This window comes from Kryptolebias marmoratus, linkage group LG16 (genome assembly GCF_001649575.2).
Source record: "Kryptolebias marmoratus isolate JLee-2015 linkage group LG16, ASM164957v2, whole genome shotgun sequence".
In the NCBI taxonomy this organism is placed as follows: domain Eukaryota; kingdom Metazoa; phylum Chordata; class Actinopteri; order Cyprinodontiformes; family Rivulidae; genus Kryptolebias; species Kryptolebias marmoratus.
The window spans coordinates 9,114,187-9,131,833 of NC_051445.1; the positions used below are offsets into that span (position 1 = coordinate 9,114,187).

At 39.1% G+C, this 17,647-nt stretch overlaps 2 protein-coding genes and 1 long non-coding RNA gene across 4 annotated transcripts; 1 reads left to right on the top strand and 2 right to left on the bottom strand.

Annotated features, from left to right (window-relative positions):
* Positions 1-543: 543 nt before the first annotated feature.
* Positions 544-12,172, bottom strand: dedd1 (death effector domain-containing 1). Of its 2 annotated transcripts, none has more exons than XM_037980531.1 (6): positions 12,038-12,172; positions 11,487-11,687; positions 10,419-10,925; positions 10,183-10,302; positions 9,745-9,885; positions 544-2,448 (listed from the first exon to the last, which is right to left on the bottom strand). In XM_037980531.1, exons 3-6 carry the CDS (start codon positions 10,888-10,890, stop codon positions 2,051-2,053), a joined length of 1,131 nt encoding a protein of 376 aa, XP_037836459.1. In that variant the 5' UTR covers positions 10,891-10,925; positions 11,487-11,687; positions 12,038-12,172; the 3' UTR covers positions 544-2,050. The 2 variants fall into 2 exon arrangements, with proteins under 2 accessions (XP_037836459.1, XP_037836460.1); XM_037980532.1 differs by lacking the exon at positions 12,038-12,172 and adding an exon at positions 11,902-11,921.
* LOC119617835 lies at positions 2,713-9,738 on the bottom strand. The gene is made up of 2 exons (XR_005234249.1): positions 7,688-9,738; positions 2,713-5,674 (listed from the first exon to the last, which is right to left on the bottom strand). It is a non-coding gene; the product is annotated as an uncharacterized LOC119617835 (long non-coding RNA).
* Positions 12,173-12,360: 188 nt separating the features above from the next.
* On the top strand, positions 12,361-16,205 carry rabac1 (Rab acceptor 1 (prenylated)). Its single transcript, XM_017415472.3, has 6 exons — positions 12,361-12,491; positions 13,930-14,062; positions 14,238-14,450; positions 14,660-14,757; positions 15,054-15,155; positions 15,362-16,205. The coding sequence occupies exons 2-6, from the start codon at positions 13,941-13,943 to the stop codon at positions 15,448-15,450; spliced, it is 624 nt and encodes a 207-aa protein (XP_017270961.1). The 5' UTR covers positions 12,361-12,491; positions 13,930-13,940; the 3' UTR covers positions 15,451-16,205.
* Positions 16,206-17,647: the final 1,442 nt, after the last annotated feature.

Consider the following 17,647-nt stretch of genomic DNA (forward strand, 5'->3'; position numbering starts at 1 on the left):
TGTAGTCTGCATTTAAAATATATTCACAGAAAGAAAATATTTTATCACAAGTCTTTAAGGCATTTCTGCTCTAGTCTAAAGGGACTAGAACAGAGCTGGGACCGTTTTCTCAATTTTTCTCCAGCTAACGTTTGTGAGACCATTTAGAGACGTCTTCAAACTTGAGCAGAATTTAAAAAGGTCTGAAGATGTTGGTGTTTAAACGCATTGGATGCCAAAGTTAAATATACAGCTAAGATGCTGGTAGTTGGAACATTTCATTAACTTACTCTTCAGCCGACACCTAGTATTTTAAAATAAAAATAATTATTTCTTTTCACGCACGTTTAAAGCAGGGTTGTCTTCAGTGGACCTCTTCATATGATTTGTGGCAGATAAAGAGGACTGAAGTCATAAAGTGGGAGCATAAATAAACCAAATATGACAATTCAGTAACAAAACCAAACTTAATAAGATTCAAATAAATTAAATTTAGATTCAAACAGTTTGTAATTTTAGCGGCCTGCATGGATGTGTATTTGTAAATCAGGCACATACCCAGGATGTGACCATTCAAATTTTATTTTGCACCAGAAATAATTTCCACTATATAAAGATTTACACAAAAAGTATTACCTTTCCAAATGAGAAAAAAATACATTAACAAAAATGTTCCCCTGAATTAGTGAACAATACAAACATACAATAATTACTTTTACAAAAAAAACACACAAAGTAAACATAGAAACGTGTCCATTGTTCTCCGGGGTCTGGGCTTTGCCCTGCAGAGGCTTTCACTTCAGACACTGTCTGCTTGCTTAAGTCGTGCCAGTATGAAGGGACTTAAGAGTGAGGCCTTATTGATCGTCCTCCATGAGTGAAGTCCAGGCATTAGTTCCAGCAGGGTGAGTAGACAGCTGTCTGTGAGCCACTCTACTGGGCCAACATCGCAGGGCTGAGTGGAGCTGGGATGTGCACTTTTGATTTTGATCTCTCCAACATCACTTCTATTGACTGACGCACCGTCCTGTGCTTTACTTGCTGAGAGAAGCACTTGCTGAGGTCTCGTTGGAAGCCCAGACACAAGCCACCATTGCATTATCAGGGATCCTCCTGACAAGCTTGTGATGATGAATCTTCCATGGTCTGCTGAGACCCATCCCTAATCACTGCTGTCATCTACCGTATCCACTGACCACGGCAAACACAAGGTGGGTTATCGTGGCGCGCAGGACAGAGTTCCAGCGTTATCTAGTTGTGCATTTGACTTTTGGGGGCTCTCGAAAGTTGGACACAAAAGTCAAACTGTGGTACAAAAAGAGCGGCTTTTTTTTTTCCTTCTATGTTCATTTCTAAAATTTGTTTTACAAGATCAGAAATGTTTTGCTTCACTTCATTCACTTTTAAATCAATCAGTTTTTAAAAAGGCGATTTTCAATATACATAAGATTTAGTATAAATCAAAAGAACTAACAATGAAACTCTTTGTTTCAGTGGTGTACTCGCGCTTGAGACAATGAGGCACCATAGTGAAATCTGTAAATCCACCGTCTCTGCACAAAAAAGGAGAATGAACGCATGTCTAATAAGGAGACTGGTGTAACTAAGGTCAATTTCATGTTGATGTAGTATTTTTAATTAATCTGTGCCTTCAATCTATCTATAAACCAATAGCATCACGAGGGGCTTACCAGTTGATCAGGAGGCACAAGCCTGCTTGTTCCTGTTCTGAGACAAAGAAGGAAAATCTCGATCCATCCAGTTTCATTCTGGTCTCTTACAAATAGGCACCTGTGCGTAAATCAAAACTGAAAAAATAAACAAAAAACAAAACAAAACACCAAGCTATAATTAATCATCTTTCGTTCATAAATAATGTTAATATTCCAACTTAAACACAAACAGCCAATGGTAACTTCTGCCATCTAGTGGGTATTGCATGGACTGCAAAAACAGGCCTTAAAGTGCTTGTAAATTCAGCCTGAACCCATAACCTTCAGTTACAGCACATGCTACTGTTTTCCTCAGCGTTAGTATATTACAAAACAAAGAGTCTTTTGGGTCATAAAGCCTAGCGAGTCTCTATGCGCCCACCATGACCGCAGGACATCATTCTGCTGGCTCTCAGCAGCCTCCAGCCCTCCTCATAGTCATCCTGGTCCACACTGATCAGAAGGCGGACGCCCTCCGAGCCTGCAGCCATCCTCAGGGAGTCGGTGATAAAAACCCCCTTTAGGGCCTCCAGGAGAGCTCCGCTCAGGTAGTCACCCCAGAAGGCCTCCAGGTTGTCCAGCTCTGTGAACTTGATGTCGCAGACGATGGAGCCCAGGTCTCGGGCGCGCAGCAGCGAGCTGGCTCGGCTGAACAACTCGAACTGCCGCTCCAGCGGCTGCCGCTTGTCTGAGGAGACGCCGTCACGCAGAGCCGACTCGTGCTCCAGGTACTCCGCCCGAACGCGGAGGCGAACATCTGATAGCGGTGGGAAAGTGGAGGAAACATTGGGAAGATGAGTTGAGGTGGAAGTGGGGGGTGAGGGGGGCAGTAAAAAAAAAAAAAAAATGAGAGGGGGAAAAGAAAGATGGCAGAGGAAGAAGGTTTGAGGGGTCATGAAGTCAAAAGAAAGGAGAGAAAAAAATAAATATTAGAAAAATAAATAAAATATAACTAATTCAGCTTAAATACATCAGTGATTTCTAGTGAGAAGTTTTTTGTTTTGTTTTTTTAAAAAGGGGGCACAGTTCCCACAGTCACAGTAACCTAATAGGTCGTCTTCTAACAGACTTTATATTATTCACTGAAACTGTTCAGGACTTTTTATTTGATTTTGAATCAGCTCCTGAAAACAAACAAACAAACAAACAAAACAAAACAACTATACTGATGCAGCAATGCAGAGCAAACTGAATTAAGCAGGGCACTTGAACTAGACCAACCCGTCTCTATGCATTTTGGCTTCAAATATGGCCCCTCAGTTTGTTTTGGTGAAAATTAATTTGATAAGTCGGAGCAATTAAGAAAAAATACTCATCTGATGCAGCAGTGCGGTTCCTTTTCTCGCTCGGGCAATTCTATGAATATGAGTTTCATTGCCAGCTGTTAACAAAATGATTGAGTCAGAAGAAGCTGGAGCATGAGAACTTTTAGTATGAGAACTTTTAGTATGACAACTTCTACGGTCCACATAAATTACAGCTCTGACGTTCATGTATGGATTTACTTGAAATGAACCTTGAGAAAATATGATAAGAGCATCGAAAGTCACTCAGCTGAACCAAATACTGGAAAGGCTTTTTCTCTGAGCATGAAGTTTTAAAAACATCAAGATATACTCTGATCAAACTGGTCAGAGCTGAGAACAGATAGATTCTTGAAGTAACAGGACTGATGGTCATGCAACAGCACAGTGAGAAAGATTAGAGGATACATACTGTACTGAGCAAGAGCAACGCTGAGATCATCTCCCATGTCATTATTCCAGAGCTCCAAGGCGAAACAGCTGCTGACGATATTTGCTGCAACAAAAACTCATCTCTCCCAACCAAACCCTTCCAGGAGACTTCAACAGTTCTTTTAGAAACATAATGTCTCAGTGGAAGGAGGTGCAGGAACACTTAGTTATCCGTTTTAGTCAAAGGCAAACATGAAACTTAACCACTCTGTCTATTGGATATTCTCATTAGACTTAACTCTAAAGAAAAAAGCTTATAAAAGTCCAGAGACTTTTCATATTTTCATTAAAATATTAATCAAGTTTTAATACCCCAAAGTCATTGTTGGATAAAAAAGGTGTAATAAACATACTGGTGACAGAATCTCTATGGTGTCACTTCCATAAAAAGAAGCTCATCACAAGAAAACTCTATAAAACATTCTCAACAGTTCTGCAACATTTCCTTTTAAAAATAAGAGTCACATCTGCCTTCTTTGTAGCCATATTTTGATAGAGACCGGAGTGAATGGCACCGGACTCATGAGGGATAAAGTTTGGAAAATGCCAACATTAGAAATGCAAATGTTGAATTAAGACATCGATTCTGCATCTCTTAACATTTGAAGACGAGCGCTAATCAAACAAAGGCTTTTACATGAATGCCTCACAAGTCTGTAATTAGATTATTATAAAAACAGGAGGGTGGATCAGAAGGGACAACTAATCAATACGGTTTGTTAAAACTTTAAATATGCAGAGCTGGTTAGAGGAGCCTATTAAAAACACACTTGCTGAAAATAATTCATTTACATTTTAGTTCATTACATAAAAAAAGATGTAAGAAAGGCATCTTGGTACAAGAATTAGAATCATGGTCATTTTTTATAAAAACATTTGTGAGTAGCAAACTCCTAAACCCCTTCTGTATAAGAATGTATTGATAACCAATACTGGGCTTTAGATAATTTCATTTACAAAACAGACAGAATCTTTTATACAGAGTAAAAAAAAATAAAACCTTGTTACATCATAAATCATGATTTCCATTTAAAAGTCTAACACAGCGATCATAGATTAACAGCAGAATGGGAACCCCTGATAATTTCATCTCACAGTAAAAGCTCTTTTATGAAGACCATCAGTTTCCTCCAGAATAAACCGACATTTAGAAACTGTTGAGAGTTATTTGTTGAGACAGAGCTAAAGGGGGGAAAAAGATGCAAAAAATGGTTTTAAAAAAGACTGTTCTAAGAGAATGGGATCTATTATTTTTTTTTTATCTTAACAGGTGAGATGGTAACAAAAGGGATGCTTTCCTAGAAAGCCTGTTTTGTGTCTAATTAAGACCAAATCCTGAAGGTAAATCTGCTGTTTGAGTTACAAACAACAAAAATATCAGGACGCTTTTTATTTGAGCTAATAATTTCTAATAATAAGGACTGAAGATGTGATTCAAAGCAGTTTTAGTCAATGACATAAAAAGTTAATTAATAATAAAAAGTTGACAGCGACAGAAGATGGGCTCAATAGTTTCTATATTTTGGAGGAGCAAACTATCAATAACTACGTTGAGAGAAGATCAAATTACTGCTGATGACCTACTTTTTTATTATATTTGGTGTTTTCAGAGTGCAGAATTTAATCTTAGCATTTTTGAAAGACCTTTTTGATCATTTCACCTTGTGATTACTGGGGCTAAAATAAAACACCTGCCCTTCACGTGATTACTGCATTTATGGATAGCCTCCATTTCACACTGAGCAGAATCGAGGTAAAGATAGTGACACTGAAGAGGAGGCCATTTAAAACCGCAGGAACAGAGCGACAGTCATTTTGTTAGGGTTACAGAGCACTTCACGCTTCATCAGACACAGAGACATCCACTTAGACAGGACATTAGAAGGCACAGTTTTCATCTCTCACTTTAAAACACCAAGACCGTTTGGATTCCTCATCTCATCCACCAGAGGAAAAAAAAAAAAAGTTTAAGTACCCATTTATGAGGACTCACTTGGCACGGAGAGCTTCAACTCTTTATCGATCCATTTTTCTGCTGAACAACTGACCAAGAGAGTGAAAAGCTACGGGAGAATTTGAGAGACAGGCAGACAGAACTCTCTCGTATCCCATAGACAAATCACTCTTTACCACTTTGTGAAGTTTGAACGCTTAGTGTTCGTTCGCTCTCTCTCTCTCTCTCTCTCTCCCTCCCTCCCTGTGTGTGAGAATATCGTTTTCCTGACACACGGGTTGGTCTGTTTAGAACTGCGAATACAGAGAAAGGAGAAAAAGAGGAAAAAAAAAAAAGAAGAGACAAGCACAAGTGGATTGGATATTGGTTGACGGAGTTGTTTCTTTCAACATCAAACAGGCACTTCTCGTTGTAATCAGGTTCGAGTAAAGCCAGTAGGTGTCATTGAAGACGTAATCAGCCCAGAAGGACTTTTACTGTAGCTCTACAGAAGACTGGGATGCTTGGGATTACTTCCACATTAGCCAATTCCCTTATTCTGACATCCCAAATATTAATTCTTTAAGCATAACATTTATCAACAGTGTTCATTAAACCAAGTAAGGGCCTCCAAAAGCACCCATTTCAAAAAGCACAAAGCTGCTACTGAGCTGATGTAAAATTGCAACTGGAGTTGTCGTCGTCACAACTTCATTCAGACATTTTGTTGGAAATAATCTTAGAGATGAGTCATGACAAGGAAGCCTGTTGAAATGCTAAAATGCTAGGGGGGTCAGTGATGGACTGAACTGCCTTATCCATCTCTGCTCCGTCTTTACAAACGCACGCCGGGGCTCACACGGGCCACAGAGATAAGATACGGCATCAGCTTCCTTCAGCGGAGCACTGCTCGCTTAGATTCCTCAGAAGTGCTCGAGAAGAACCCTCGCAGGAGTTTCTCTCGGCAGCCATCTTAAATTCTCTGAAATGGGGCCGGTTGTCAGACAAACACGCCCAACCGAGACTCAGGAGAAAAAGATGAGGATGGAACTGGTGGGTTTTTTTGTTTGTTTTTTACAAACATGCCCAACATATTTCTCTTTTTAAATATATGTCTACCTTTAGTGCAGTAATTAGGACAACAACTTCCTGTCTAAGCTCATTTTAACCACAGACTGACAGTTGACATGTATCAGTTTTGACTTTTGTCTTCAGTTGGTGATCTCACCCAGCTTAGAGCAGATATTGTTCCTTTAAGCACAGCCAACTTCATCTGCATAATCTGCAGCAATCTTACTATGTGATGAATTAGTACATTTAAGTTTAAAGATATAAATTCATTGGCACACTGGCTCAACCATCAGAAAGGTCTTTGCGCCACCGTGATACCAACAGGGGCTAGGGCTGCACAAAATATCAACAATTTACCATCACTGTTTTATCAATGTGTGCAATAGTCGTGTCATACATTTTTACTGTAATGAATTGATGTTAAATTGTTTAAAGTGTGATGCATAACCCGTCTACTATCCAATAAAATAACTGGTCAATCAGATGTAACTTGCTGCTTGTGATGCTCATACCCAGTTTGAATTATTTGTTAAAAGACTTCTGTAATATTGTCAGAGCAACATTACAGAAGGGATAGATTGGAGTAAACTGTGAGCTTACTGCCACTGACATGTTAAACAGTGATGCTGCAACTTCATATCTTCCTGACATCATTCAAGTCTGCAACAGGGTCTAAACATTAATGGTCGCATTTAATAATTGTGTGTTATTCTGATTTGGAGCACCAAACGCTAACTGGTGTTTATTATTGACCTTTGTTCAAACTCTTAGACTTTCTTTTTGTCTTCACAGAAGTATGTTGGTCATGTTTGTGAAAAACTGAAATTCATCTTACATTTTCAAGACAGAAATAAGTTGACTCAAACCATTCTTTACCTTTTATTTTCAATTTGATGTTTGTGAGATAAAACAAAGCCGATTTAGCTTCAGATTCTTGTTCGGTATGTTTGCCTTCAACACCAGCTCTGTAGCTTGTTGGAGGTTTTTGTGGCTCACTGCTGAGAACTGTCAGTTCTGTGACACACTGACATCACTTTTGTCAGAACAGGAAGGAACCAAAGAATTTTAAATGTTTTCTCTTCCACAACACTTAAAAACACAGGATGATTTCTTTTGTTTGATGTTTTTTAAGAGCAGATTAGTTTGATGAAGGGGACCAGGTAAGGAGCAGCTACATTATGATAGACAAGCATCGTACACAGAGCAAAGCAGCAGCACCACCCCCACTGTAACAAGGGTGGAGAGCCTCTTTTTACCTTAGGCATCGGCCCAGACTTGTGAGCACACGTGACTGAGTTGCTGTACGAACGGACAGAGTGGAGTGACAGACTTTTTTGTTTTGTTCCCCAGTCTCCAGCTCTGTCTTCGTGATCCTTTGTGTCTTAGGTTACTTGATCTGAGTCACATTCGGAGTCAACCTGGTGGAATCAAATGTGGAGTCAAGAGAGCAACAGGTTTATAGTCACAGGCACATCACTCAACCTGAACATCAACCGAGGGCTGTCCTCATCGTTTGATTTTGCTTTTAACTGAGCTAGAAATTGTCAGGCTTTTGGTGTGACAAGAATTTCTCACTTAGAGGCAAGGATTAAAAAAGGTTCACCTAATTTTGCATAAGGAAAAAAAGAACTAATGTTAGTGGAATTGTCTTTAAGTACTGAGAGATGTTTAGCATTGATGAAAACTACGGATGGGTATCACTGACAGATAATAAAACTAATATCGCTTTTTGGTAATCATGTTTATTTATGCATTGTTTTTTTTTTAGGAAAAAGAAGATACTAGGAGACAAGAAACAATTTAACAGTGAAGCAAAATTACATCTATCAAGTCAAGATGTTTGACAGTAACTTTATGTCTGTGAGGTTACTTAAAAGCAGGTAGGAAGAGATTAAAACGAAAAGGTACTTTCTGCAGAGTACTTTTAAAAAGCCTTTCAAAGTTTGGTCAATTACAAAAACATGAGAGAGACCAATCTAAATGACCTTTTTACAAACTCAAAATTAAAAGAAAACTTAATTTGCATTTAAGTTAATGGGCTGTTAACAAGCTGAAACCTCCTACACAACTGGCTTCTCCAGATACTCAGTTTAGCTGCATTTTAATCAGAATTTGTAAAATAAGCCTGACGCTAACCCTGTCAAACTTGACTGGAGCGTACAGATGCAGAGGACAGAGTTTGGATTAGTACCACATGAGACGCAAACTTAAGCATTTGTCTCCTGGTATTAATTTTGAACAAATTTAAGAATTTTATTTTAAAGTCTTCTCTTGATGAAATATCTTTATTGAATAATCTATCAGTAGTTTGGAGCTGCCAAAGTAATAAACTCATACTAATTTATTGGTAGTTCTAGATACCCATCCCATATAAAAAAAAAGAGAGAAATAATCCCTGTTCACATTGAAGTACATAGCAGACACTTTAGTTGAGTCAGGACTGTTGTTAGGAGGACACGTAAACTCTGTTTTCAGAGCCACCTTGTGATGACTTTCTATCAACCTTGAGACTGAAGCAGAACAACAACAGCATAGAGCAGCAACTGGACTCAAGTCTTGTATCAGAAGTACAGACATAAGAACAGGAAACAGAGACCAAGCTGAACACTTGGAAGCAGCAGCTGAACATGGTCCAAAGGGTTAGAGAAATGGCTAGATGATTGGGCAGGAATGTAAAGAAACAGATGACTAGATTTCTCTGATGTCATTTGTTTGAGACAGTAAGATACTGTATGTCCTAACAGTGGGCAACACTGAAAACACAAATGATTTTTTTTTGAGGATTGTTCAACCAAAAGGAAAGTGCAAGCAGCCATGTTTGTCAGACTATTTCTGTCCAGAGACAGAACTAATAGTTGTGAACAGTTTGGCTCAAACTGTATCTTGGTATGGCACAAAAATAGTCTGATAGCTGCTGACAGCTTATTGTTTTCTGCTACTGTGCAGTACTTTTTTCAAGTGTTTTTATCATTTTCTTTCTCCACTGAAGATAAACAAATACAGTAACTTGTTGCTTTGTTGTATGGAGTTTTATGTAAAGAAAGACATCTGAAATAAAAAAAGGTTTCTTTGGGTTTTTTTTAGCAACAAATGGAGGCTAAAAAAATGTTACTCAGACTTGATGTGCAAATTCAAATACAAGCTGAGCTTCATGAATGAACATCAGTTTTAAGTATCAAAACAGAAATATTGGGGAAGACTACATTTGTTTGTTTTGTTAACAAAAGAAGGGGAAAAAAGGAAAAATAAAAAGGGGCGAAGAGGAGAAAAGGATGAAGGCACTACTGAAAAACAGGGCAGACACTCCACTTACCACATGCCACTTTATGAAGTGCTGGTGGAAGAGGCAGTGGCTGGATCTGTCTGTTCGTTTTCTTGGGCCTCCGGCTCCAACCGTTTCCCCTCCTCTTTCTTCGCCTCCTACTGGATGCACCAGCCACAGGAGAGGAAATATCTGAAAACATTGAAATGTTTAAATTTAATGATATGAGCAACAGCAAAATTTCTCCCTTTAGCATGCTTTTTCTTGACGTATTTTAAGCATGTTGCTCCATGTTTAACCTTTTCTTCCTAATTTATCAATGAAAGGGTGATCCCAAGCATGGAGTATGGTGTAGACCAAATCATGTACATATACACACATTTTAAAGCACTTCAGAAGGATGCAACAAACTGAATGATCTTGTCTCTAGCCTATCAGTACTAGTCTTAAGTGGTTTGGTTCAGTTTTGCTACTGAACAGTGCACTTACCAGTTAAGTGTTGTGTGAAAGATGGAAGTGGCATATCTGTTGGTGTGCAAGTATGCTGCAGTCCAAACACCAACTCTGTGTTATCTACTTCATACCTATGCCCAACTCTTTCTGGTGACACTGGAAAAACATAAATACATAGTTTTATTTTTATGCCAGCAAAATTACAAAAATAAGTGACATGGTGTTACAGAGCAGCAACAGTCTTCGCAAAGATCTCGGGTTCAAGTTCTCACCAGTCCTCCGTCTTTTGCGGGACACTAAGGGCAGCAGGTCATGGCGGGTAAGAACTCTCAGTAGCTGAAGCAGTGGCTCCAGGTTACCATCGCTGAGGTATCCTCTCCTTTCAAGCTCTAACAGCAGCTCAAGACCAGTCTTAGGTTTGGAGTCCACCAAGGACTGCTGGGATGCCCTTGGCTTCATCCGCCTCCACACTTTCAGCAGTTGTGGACTCGGTACTACGCCCGAGTCCTCTGGGTCGCCTTCGGCAGGTTCAACCGTCCAGCCTGCTGGGTCAAGAGGATGCGGTGCAGGGTAGGTTTCATTCAAAAGGAAAGACAGAACTTCAATGTCTGTCTCAGTTAGCTGAGATCCAACTATTTCAAAGATCTCATGCAGAGACAACATCCCATAGTAGTTCAGGCATTCCGTTTCATCCCAGTAGAGCGAGTCCCTGAGCAGGTACTCTGGGGAATGCACTGCAGCCATTGTCTGGGATTTATCACGTTCCTCCTGTGCTGAAACTGTAAGAGATTAGATAAAAAGATGCACAAACATTACTTTAAACACTTAAATCATTACAGCACAATGACAAGAAGAGACAGTATGAACTTTTCAGCACCCAGCTAATAAACAACAGCAGAGCCTTGTGGATTATATATAAAATACACAAACTGCTATGAGACTAAATAAACATGATGACAAAACAAACAGCTTCAATGACATTTACGATACTTTTGAATTAACTTGTAACACCTGTTTGGGGCTCTTTTTTATCACTTGCAACAATTGTGCTAAAACATGCTGCTAGCACTTATTTTATTTATGAACATTATCTTAAAACTTAACGTTTCATGACTCAAAGCTCGCCAACCACTGAGGCCCACTTGATAGGTTTCAATTAGTCGAATCAACTCAATGCAAAACGTTGCATAATTACATTTTATCTCTTACTTTTTCAGCATCACTATGTTAACATCAAATGTATTATAGCTTAGTTTGTTAAACTGGAATTAGGCTGTCAGAGAGCCGCCTGTGCTTTATATTAATTTAGTATTTGGAGCAGTTCCTTCGCTAAATCCTACCTTTGTTTTCCGTCTTCAGCTCGACGCCGTTTGGACACACACAACACGAAGGCTCGGCTGGGAGTGTTGTCGTCGTGTAAAATATGCACCAAACCACCAGCTGGAGGCTAAAGATACGAGTCGCTCCTCCGGCGTCCAGCAGCAGCCAAGCGGTGGAGCCAATATCCGCCCTTTGCAAATTTATGTAACCTGTCACGTTTTCTAGGAGAAAAAAAAAACAAACAGAAAAAACACGGTCATTAAATATCCGACCGAGACAGCTGCTGAGCCGAATACTCAAGCTCAACCTAACAAACGGAGACATTTAGTGTTATTTACACATGTGCAGCGGTATTCCGCTAACAACAACAACGCCCACTTCGGTTAATGTTTTCGTTGTTGTTGTCATAGCGAATATCAACTAGCATAGCATTACCTTCTTTAACTTGCCCTTACGTGAGCCGTAATGAGTAAATACGTGAACCGTGCATTAAAATGGTACGGGCGTTAAAGTATTTAAATCATTTCGGACGCAAAATTCGCTCAAATGAACGCGAATAATCGCAGCTCACCTTCCTGTTGTTGTATCCTTCTCTTTCTCCGTAGCGCCTAGCAACTTGCACAGCGCCGCGTGCCTCGTGACAGCAGCGACGCAACGCTCGGAAACTGACCAATCACGGCCTCCGGTGCTTTTGGCATGACGTCAGGTCACGTTTTCCCATCTTTGATCTGCGGTCAGTTTTATTCTGCGCTCGTCCCGCTTTTACCATCCACAACAGCCGAGATGTGAAAGTATTTACCCTCTAAATAATAGATATTGTAAAAACACTCTCAGGCGCACACTACACAAATAATTTAAAGTGAAATTTAATACAGCTATTGCAACTATATATGGTATACTTTGTGACCAGTAGGGGGCGACGTCTCGGAACAGTGACGTAAAGGTTTTTTTTCCTTTCCAGCCACATCACTTCCGTAATCTACAAACAGCAACAAAGGAAGTCTGTGTTGAAAAGCTTCAGCTGTGTAAGTACCGAAATTTAGTCAAATATAAATATAGCTAGGTTTGACAATAAGGGCAGGGACGTTGTTATTTCAAATCAACTAAAATTTTACTTTAAAGAACCACGACATTAAAATTAGTTTATCCGCCTGGTTCATAATAAACGTAAACATTAGCTTAGAAGCTAATCGTTTCTCTGTGTAATGTCTTGGAAAGTTGTTTCTTTATCCACATATATATATTTTGTATCTCTCGGAATGGTTGTATACATTTAAACGCTTTTGTTTAGTAGCACGGGTTTGTTTTATGTCCTGTTTGTTCAGTGATGTGGCAGAGTGACCATGCCCCTGGTTTGGTGACTAAAATTTTCCACAGGTTGCTGCACCCTCTCTGTTAACCATGTTTGAAGGACAAACCACGTTGAACGCAAACAGTGATAACTGGCAACTTTTTGTCTGAGTTTTCCAATTTTTTCTTGTTGTAGCCTTCTTCTTCTTCTTCTTCTTCTTCTTTTTAACAGATAAAAATCACATTTACCTCGTACTATTATTCTAAACCATTTTTCTAAAACAAATTTCAATTTTTGTTTTATCTTTTAAAGTGATTTTGATCAGTAGGTCTTTGACAACTATGACAGCAAGTTATGCAGTTTGTTTTGAAAAAGGAAGAAAGTGAACAAGTAGAGGACAAATAAAAGGCTTAAAAGACAAACTATCCACTCCAGATAAAGTATCTGTATCCTAAAGTCATGTCATAAAGAACCAAGAAAACTAAAAGTCCAGCACACAGGACCTGAGAGCTGTATCTACTGTATGCTGAGTCTTCAGCTGACAACTTTGACAAACTTTTTTTTTTCTTTTAAACATGTTATTTAAAGATCCTACTGAAAACTCTTCTCTGCTGAGTTGTTTATTAAGTGCCAACCCAACACTGGTTCATCCTTCTAGTTTAGGAACCTTTTTCTGCCTGAGTTAGGTATAGGTCAGAGATAAGCAGGTCAACAAAAACAGAAGACATTTGTCTAAAATAGCTGGAATCTGATGTGGTTGAAAATGAGAGAAAAAGCTGCCAAAAAACTTTAAAACTTAAAACGACAAGACAATCTGTTTCCCTGGAGGCAAAAAGATAAAGAAATCAAGAGTGGCTTAGGACCTTTGCACAATATTATTATTGCTATTATTTCCCCCATTTAAAAATTATTTGATTGAAAAAGAAAACTGAATATTTAGAATGCATACTGTTTAAAAATGTTTGTATGATAAAATATCTTAGTTTAGTCATTGTAATCTGACCTCGTTTCATAATTTAGAAACATTTGATACCAAATAATAATCAGAAAATTAATCATTTATTTCCTTCAAGGTTAGTTGCTGCATGCCTACATGGCCATATTGTATACATAAAAAATGAGTAAGTCAAAGGAAATTGTTAGTAATTATATGTTTGTTTTTGTTTCATCAGAAAGTCTTTCAATGCTTTCCGGCATGCCAAAGGGGGAGAACGTTCTGGTGGACATGGACAGCAAGGCTGGAGATCTGTTCAATGCCGAGGATGCTCATCCAACCGGCACAGGAGGCACCGGAGTGCTGTCAAGGTATGAGCCGCTAAGCTTTAACTTTTCATCTCACGTGCAACTAAATCATCACACAATGTCTATGATGCTAAATACCCAGATGGCTTCTTATTCTTTGTAATTCAAATGTAATCTGTCAGCATCTCTAAACACCTTTCCCCATGTTTATGGTTTATTATCTTTTATTTTTTTTAAGGCTCTGGCTTCCTAAAGGCATCTCAGCCAGCGTGGCCAAAGAGTGGTTCGACAGGCGCAGGCTGTCCATTCGACCGTGGTCCAGTTTTGTAGACCAACGCAAGTTTTCAAAGCCTCGAAACTTTGGAGAGTTGTGTCAGAGGGTGGTGAAAAATGTGGAAGTTTACAACAGCAACTATACCTTCATATTTCTGGGTCTCATCCTGTACTGCATGTAAGACCTACACTCAGTTTGGTTTAGAAAGGTTTTTATCTTCTGCTCTCAGGATTTTATTCACATCAACTGTTTCTATTTGTTTTCATGTGTGAATAGAGAATAGACAAGTAGTTCTTCATATATCTTTTGGCCACTAAATCACAAAAAGAAAACAGTGTTTTAAATAACACCAGTCTGATTATCCTGTTGATCTTTCTGCTCTTCAGTATCAGCTCACCCATGCTGCTGATCGCCTTAGCTGTGTTTGCTGGTGCCTTCTACATAATCCACCTCAAGTCTCTGGAGTCCAAACTGGTTGTTCTTGGTGAGTCATGGTTTCACAAATGCACATGCCTTCAAAAATGCACCTGATGAAGTGAGCACTTAGTAAATTAGGAGACCTTGTGTATGTATTGTAGCTTTTTTTCCTGTGTGGCGCCTTTATAGGGTTTGATAAATTCAACCATAAAATCTGTCAGAATTGAGTCAGAGATGGTAAAATACAAACTAGATGCTACTCATTTACCTGTGAACTTAAGTCATTCTGTATTAGCACAAATGTATTTTAAACAAACACTGTGATTTAGGTTGTCTAATATTTGTAATATTCTTGTTTCCCAGGCAAAGAGCTAACTGTTCCTCATCAGATGAGTCTGGCTGGACTCGTCTCTCTGCCTGTGTTCTGGTTGGCTGGAGCCGGAGCTGCAGTGTTTTGGATTCTTGGTAAGCTTTGTCCTGACATGAGTTACTGTTCTGGGTTTGTAAGAGTCTTCTTTATTTAAACACTTCTTGAGGCTCATTTACTAACTTTTCCTGCTGATTCTGTCTGCATAAGGATTAAAAGGACCCAAATTTAATTGTAGAGACTTGTGAACGTTTTTATTGTTATTTTGTCTGTTAATTCCCGTTTTTCTTTTTGTTTTTCTCAGGAGCAACGCTGTTTGTGATTGGTTCTCATGCTGCGTTCCGACAGCTGGAAGGATCAGACTTGGATGAACTCCTCATGGAGCCCGTGTAAAAAGCCAGTTCCAGGTTTATCGGCGGGTGCTGGTTAATGATCAGTCATCTTTTTGACCCTGTGATTGAGTCAGTCTTCGAGGTTTTGGGAAAAAAAACCTGCTCTGAGACCCGTTTCCTTGCTTTACACGTATCCTATATTTCCTGTATTTACCTTTGGGCATTGTATCAAGAATACACCTTATCCTGCATGATAAATATCTGTTGTTACATTCGTTCACGCACATAACTTGCTACTATATGCACAAATAATAAATTTCTTAATCGTTAAAGCACATTACATATGCCTTTGTCTGCATATTTTAAATCCATGATGCCTCTGGTTTGACTTGTGACCCGTTAACCTTTTAATGGTGCAACTGTTTGACATTCTCTGCTGTAGATACAGACTCTTGCTGAACCAGTTCTGTTTGTAAACCTCTGATAACTCATTTCCACAGATCAAGTGCCAGTTAAAGTTTTAGAGTAATGTCTGAACGTCATACACAAGTGTGTTTGATTTTAATGAAAAAATTTTTAAGAAAATCAATTTGAGATGGGCTTCTAGTTTAAATTTCTAAATTCTTGGCATTTTGTGTCGGACGTAATGTTTTGCTGATTCTCTGCATATTTATTAGGTTTGAGTGGAACATTCGGGTCTGAAAGGTCATGGAAAACACGCTTTACCAGTTCATTATTTGTTTTACATTTGATGTAAATGGAGTGTTTTTGTATTTGAATTTTGGAAGTGCAATAAACTCTTTGTTACTAATCATGTTGAGGCCTTTGAAGATCACTATATCCCTGTTTAGTTTTCTTTTCAGAATAGTTGCCCTCTGTTTGTGCATGCTTGGCAGCAGTTGCACCAAACTCCGTGGCCCTCAGCACTTATTGTATATTTTTTATAATTCTGCTCCAGTCTGAATGCACAGCGGAATAAGACGGATCCAAACCCGTGATTCCTCTCCTCTCCATGTCTCTAGCACACCAAAACTGCAGCGTTCACCAACCCCCCTTTTGTCCCCCCTCTTTTGTCTCCCCTCTTCATGTGACCCCGGTGACCTGTGCTCTGTGACAGCGCAGCTAAAGGACCCCGTGCTCAGGTTGCCATGGCAATGACCTTGGAGGGCCCCAGTCAGACTCGCACTCGTCCACAGGAACACTCGCTTACACACTGCGGCAAAGCCGAGCGATCGATATTCTATTATACGTAGGGTGGCGAGGGGGGTGGTGTTGGAGAGGAGGGGGAGGAGGAGGGGTGGGGAGGGAGTCTCACTGCAGCGAGCTCACTGCAGAGACACCGGGGAAATTAGAACAAGGGTGAGGGCGAGAGGGTGTTTGTCAGCAAGAGTGACAGAAAGTGTGTGTGTGTGAGTGTGTGTTTGAGCTGGAGACGGTGTCATTGGGAGGTGGTGGATTGGTCCCAGAAAGTTTTTGTTTCTCCAAAAAGGATGTAGCTTAAATATTCACTGAATGCACCCGGTGTGTAACATTCACATTGTAAGTTTTATGTCTTCTGTTTAATTGACCTAATTTGTGTACAAGATGGGAAATGAGAGATTTATTTCAAATAAATGACGTGGCTCAGTCTGTCCTCTAAAATAAAATGACACCACTATATATATATATATATATATATATATATATATATATATATGGTATGTATAATTTAAACAGTGATCTTTGTGATTCTGTCATTTATGTTCACATCAGCAGGGCCGAACGTTTACACCAGACACCATGGTTTTGGCGCATTACCCTGGGCCGCTGCCAACTCTTCCTCCTGTAGCAGTTTACAGGTTGAAGTGCAAATCTTTTCACAGCACTAGGTGGCATCTCATCCTCAAATCTGTTCACTAATTTCTGCTCTTTTAGACGAAGCCCCGGTCCTGCAGCTATGATCACAAATCTGCAGCATACATGGGAGATTTTATATCATATATGAATAAATAAAAGAACTGGGCTTATTTTTGGTGTTGCAATTGGAAAACTGCAGAAAAAGGAGATAAAAGGATAAAAACCTGTCAGTGTTAGTCACTACATTCAAATGTAATATGATAAATTAGCATTATAAGTATCAGTCCTTTTATTGGAAATAATAAATATTAGCATTAAAATTGAATTATATTATTTTATCACTGAAAAATAAAACTCATGGTCTATTTTTGAACGATATTAAATTAAAGAGAAGTACAGAAAGTATAGGTAGTAAAGTAAAA

Bases quoted from the DNA above. Each gene is read 5' to 3' on its own strand.
- dedd1 (XM_037980531.1), bottom strand. From the start codon at position 10,890: ATGGCTGCAGTGCATTCCCCAGAGTACCTGCTCAGGGACTCGCTCTAC. The intron at 10,303-10,418 runs GTGAGAACTTGA...ATGTTTTTCCAG, and splicing joins CCGCAAAAGACGGAGGACTG to TGTCACCAGAAAGAGTTGGG. The intron at 9,886-10,182 runs GTAAGTGCACTG...CAATGTTTTCAG, and splicing joins TTTCACACAACACTTAACTG to ATATTTCCTCTCCTGTGGCT.
- rabac1 (XM_017415472.3), top strand. From the start codon at position 13,941: ATGCTTTCCGGCATGCCAAAGGGGGAGAACGTTCTGGTGGACATGGAC. The intron at 14,063-14,237 runs GTATGAGCCGCT...ATTTTTTTTAAG, and splicing joins GGCACCGGAGTGCTGTCAAG to GCTCTGGCTTCCTAAAGGCA. The intron at 14,451-14,659 runs GTAAGACCTACA...TCTGCTCTTCAG, and splicing joins GGTCTCATCCTGTACTGCAT to TATCAGCTCACCCATGCTGC.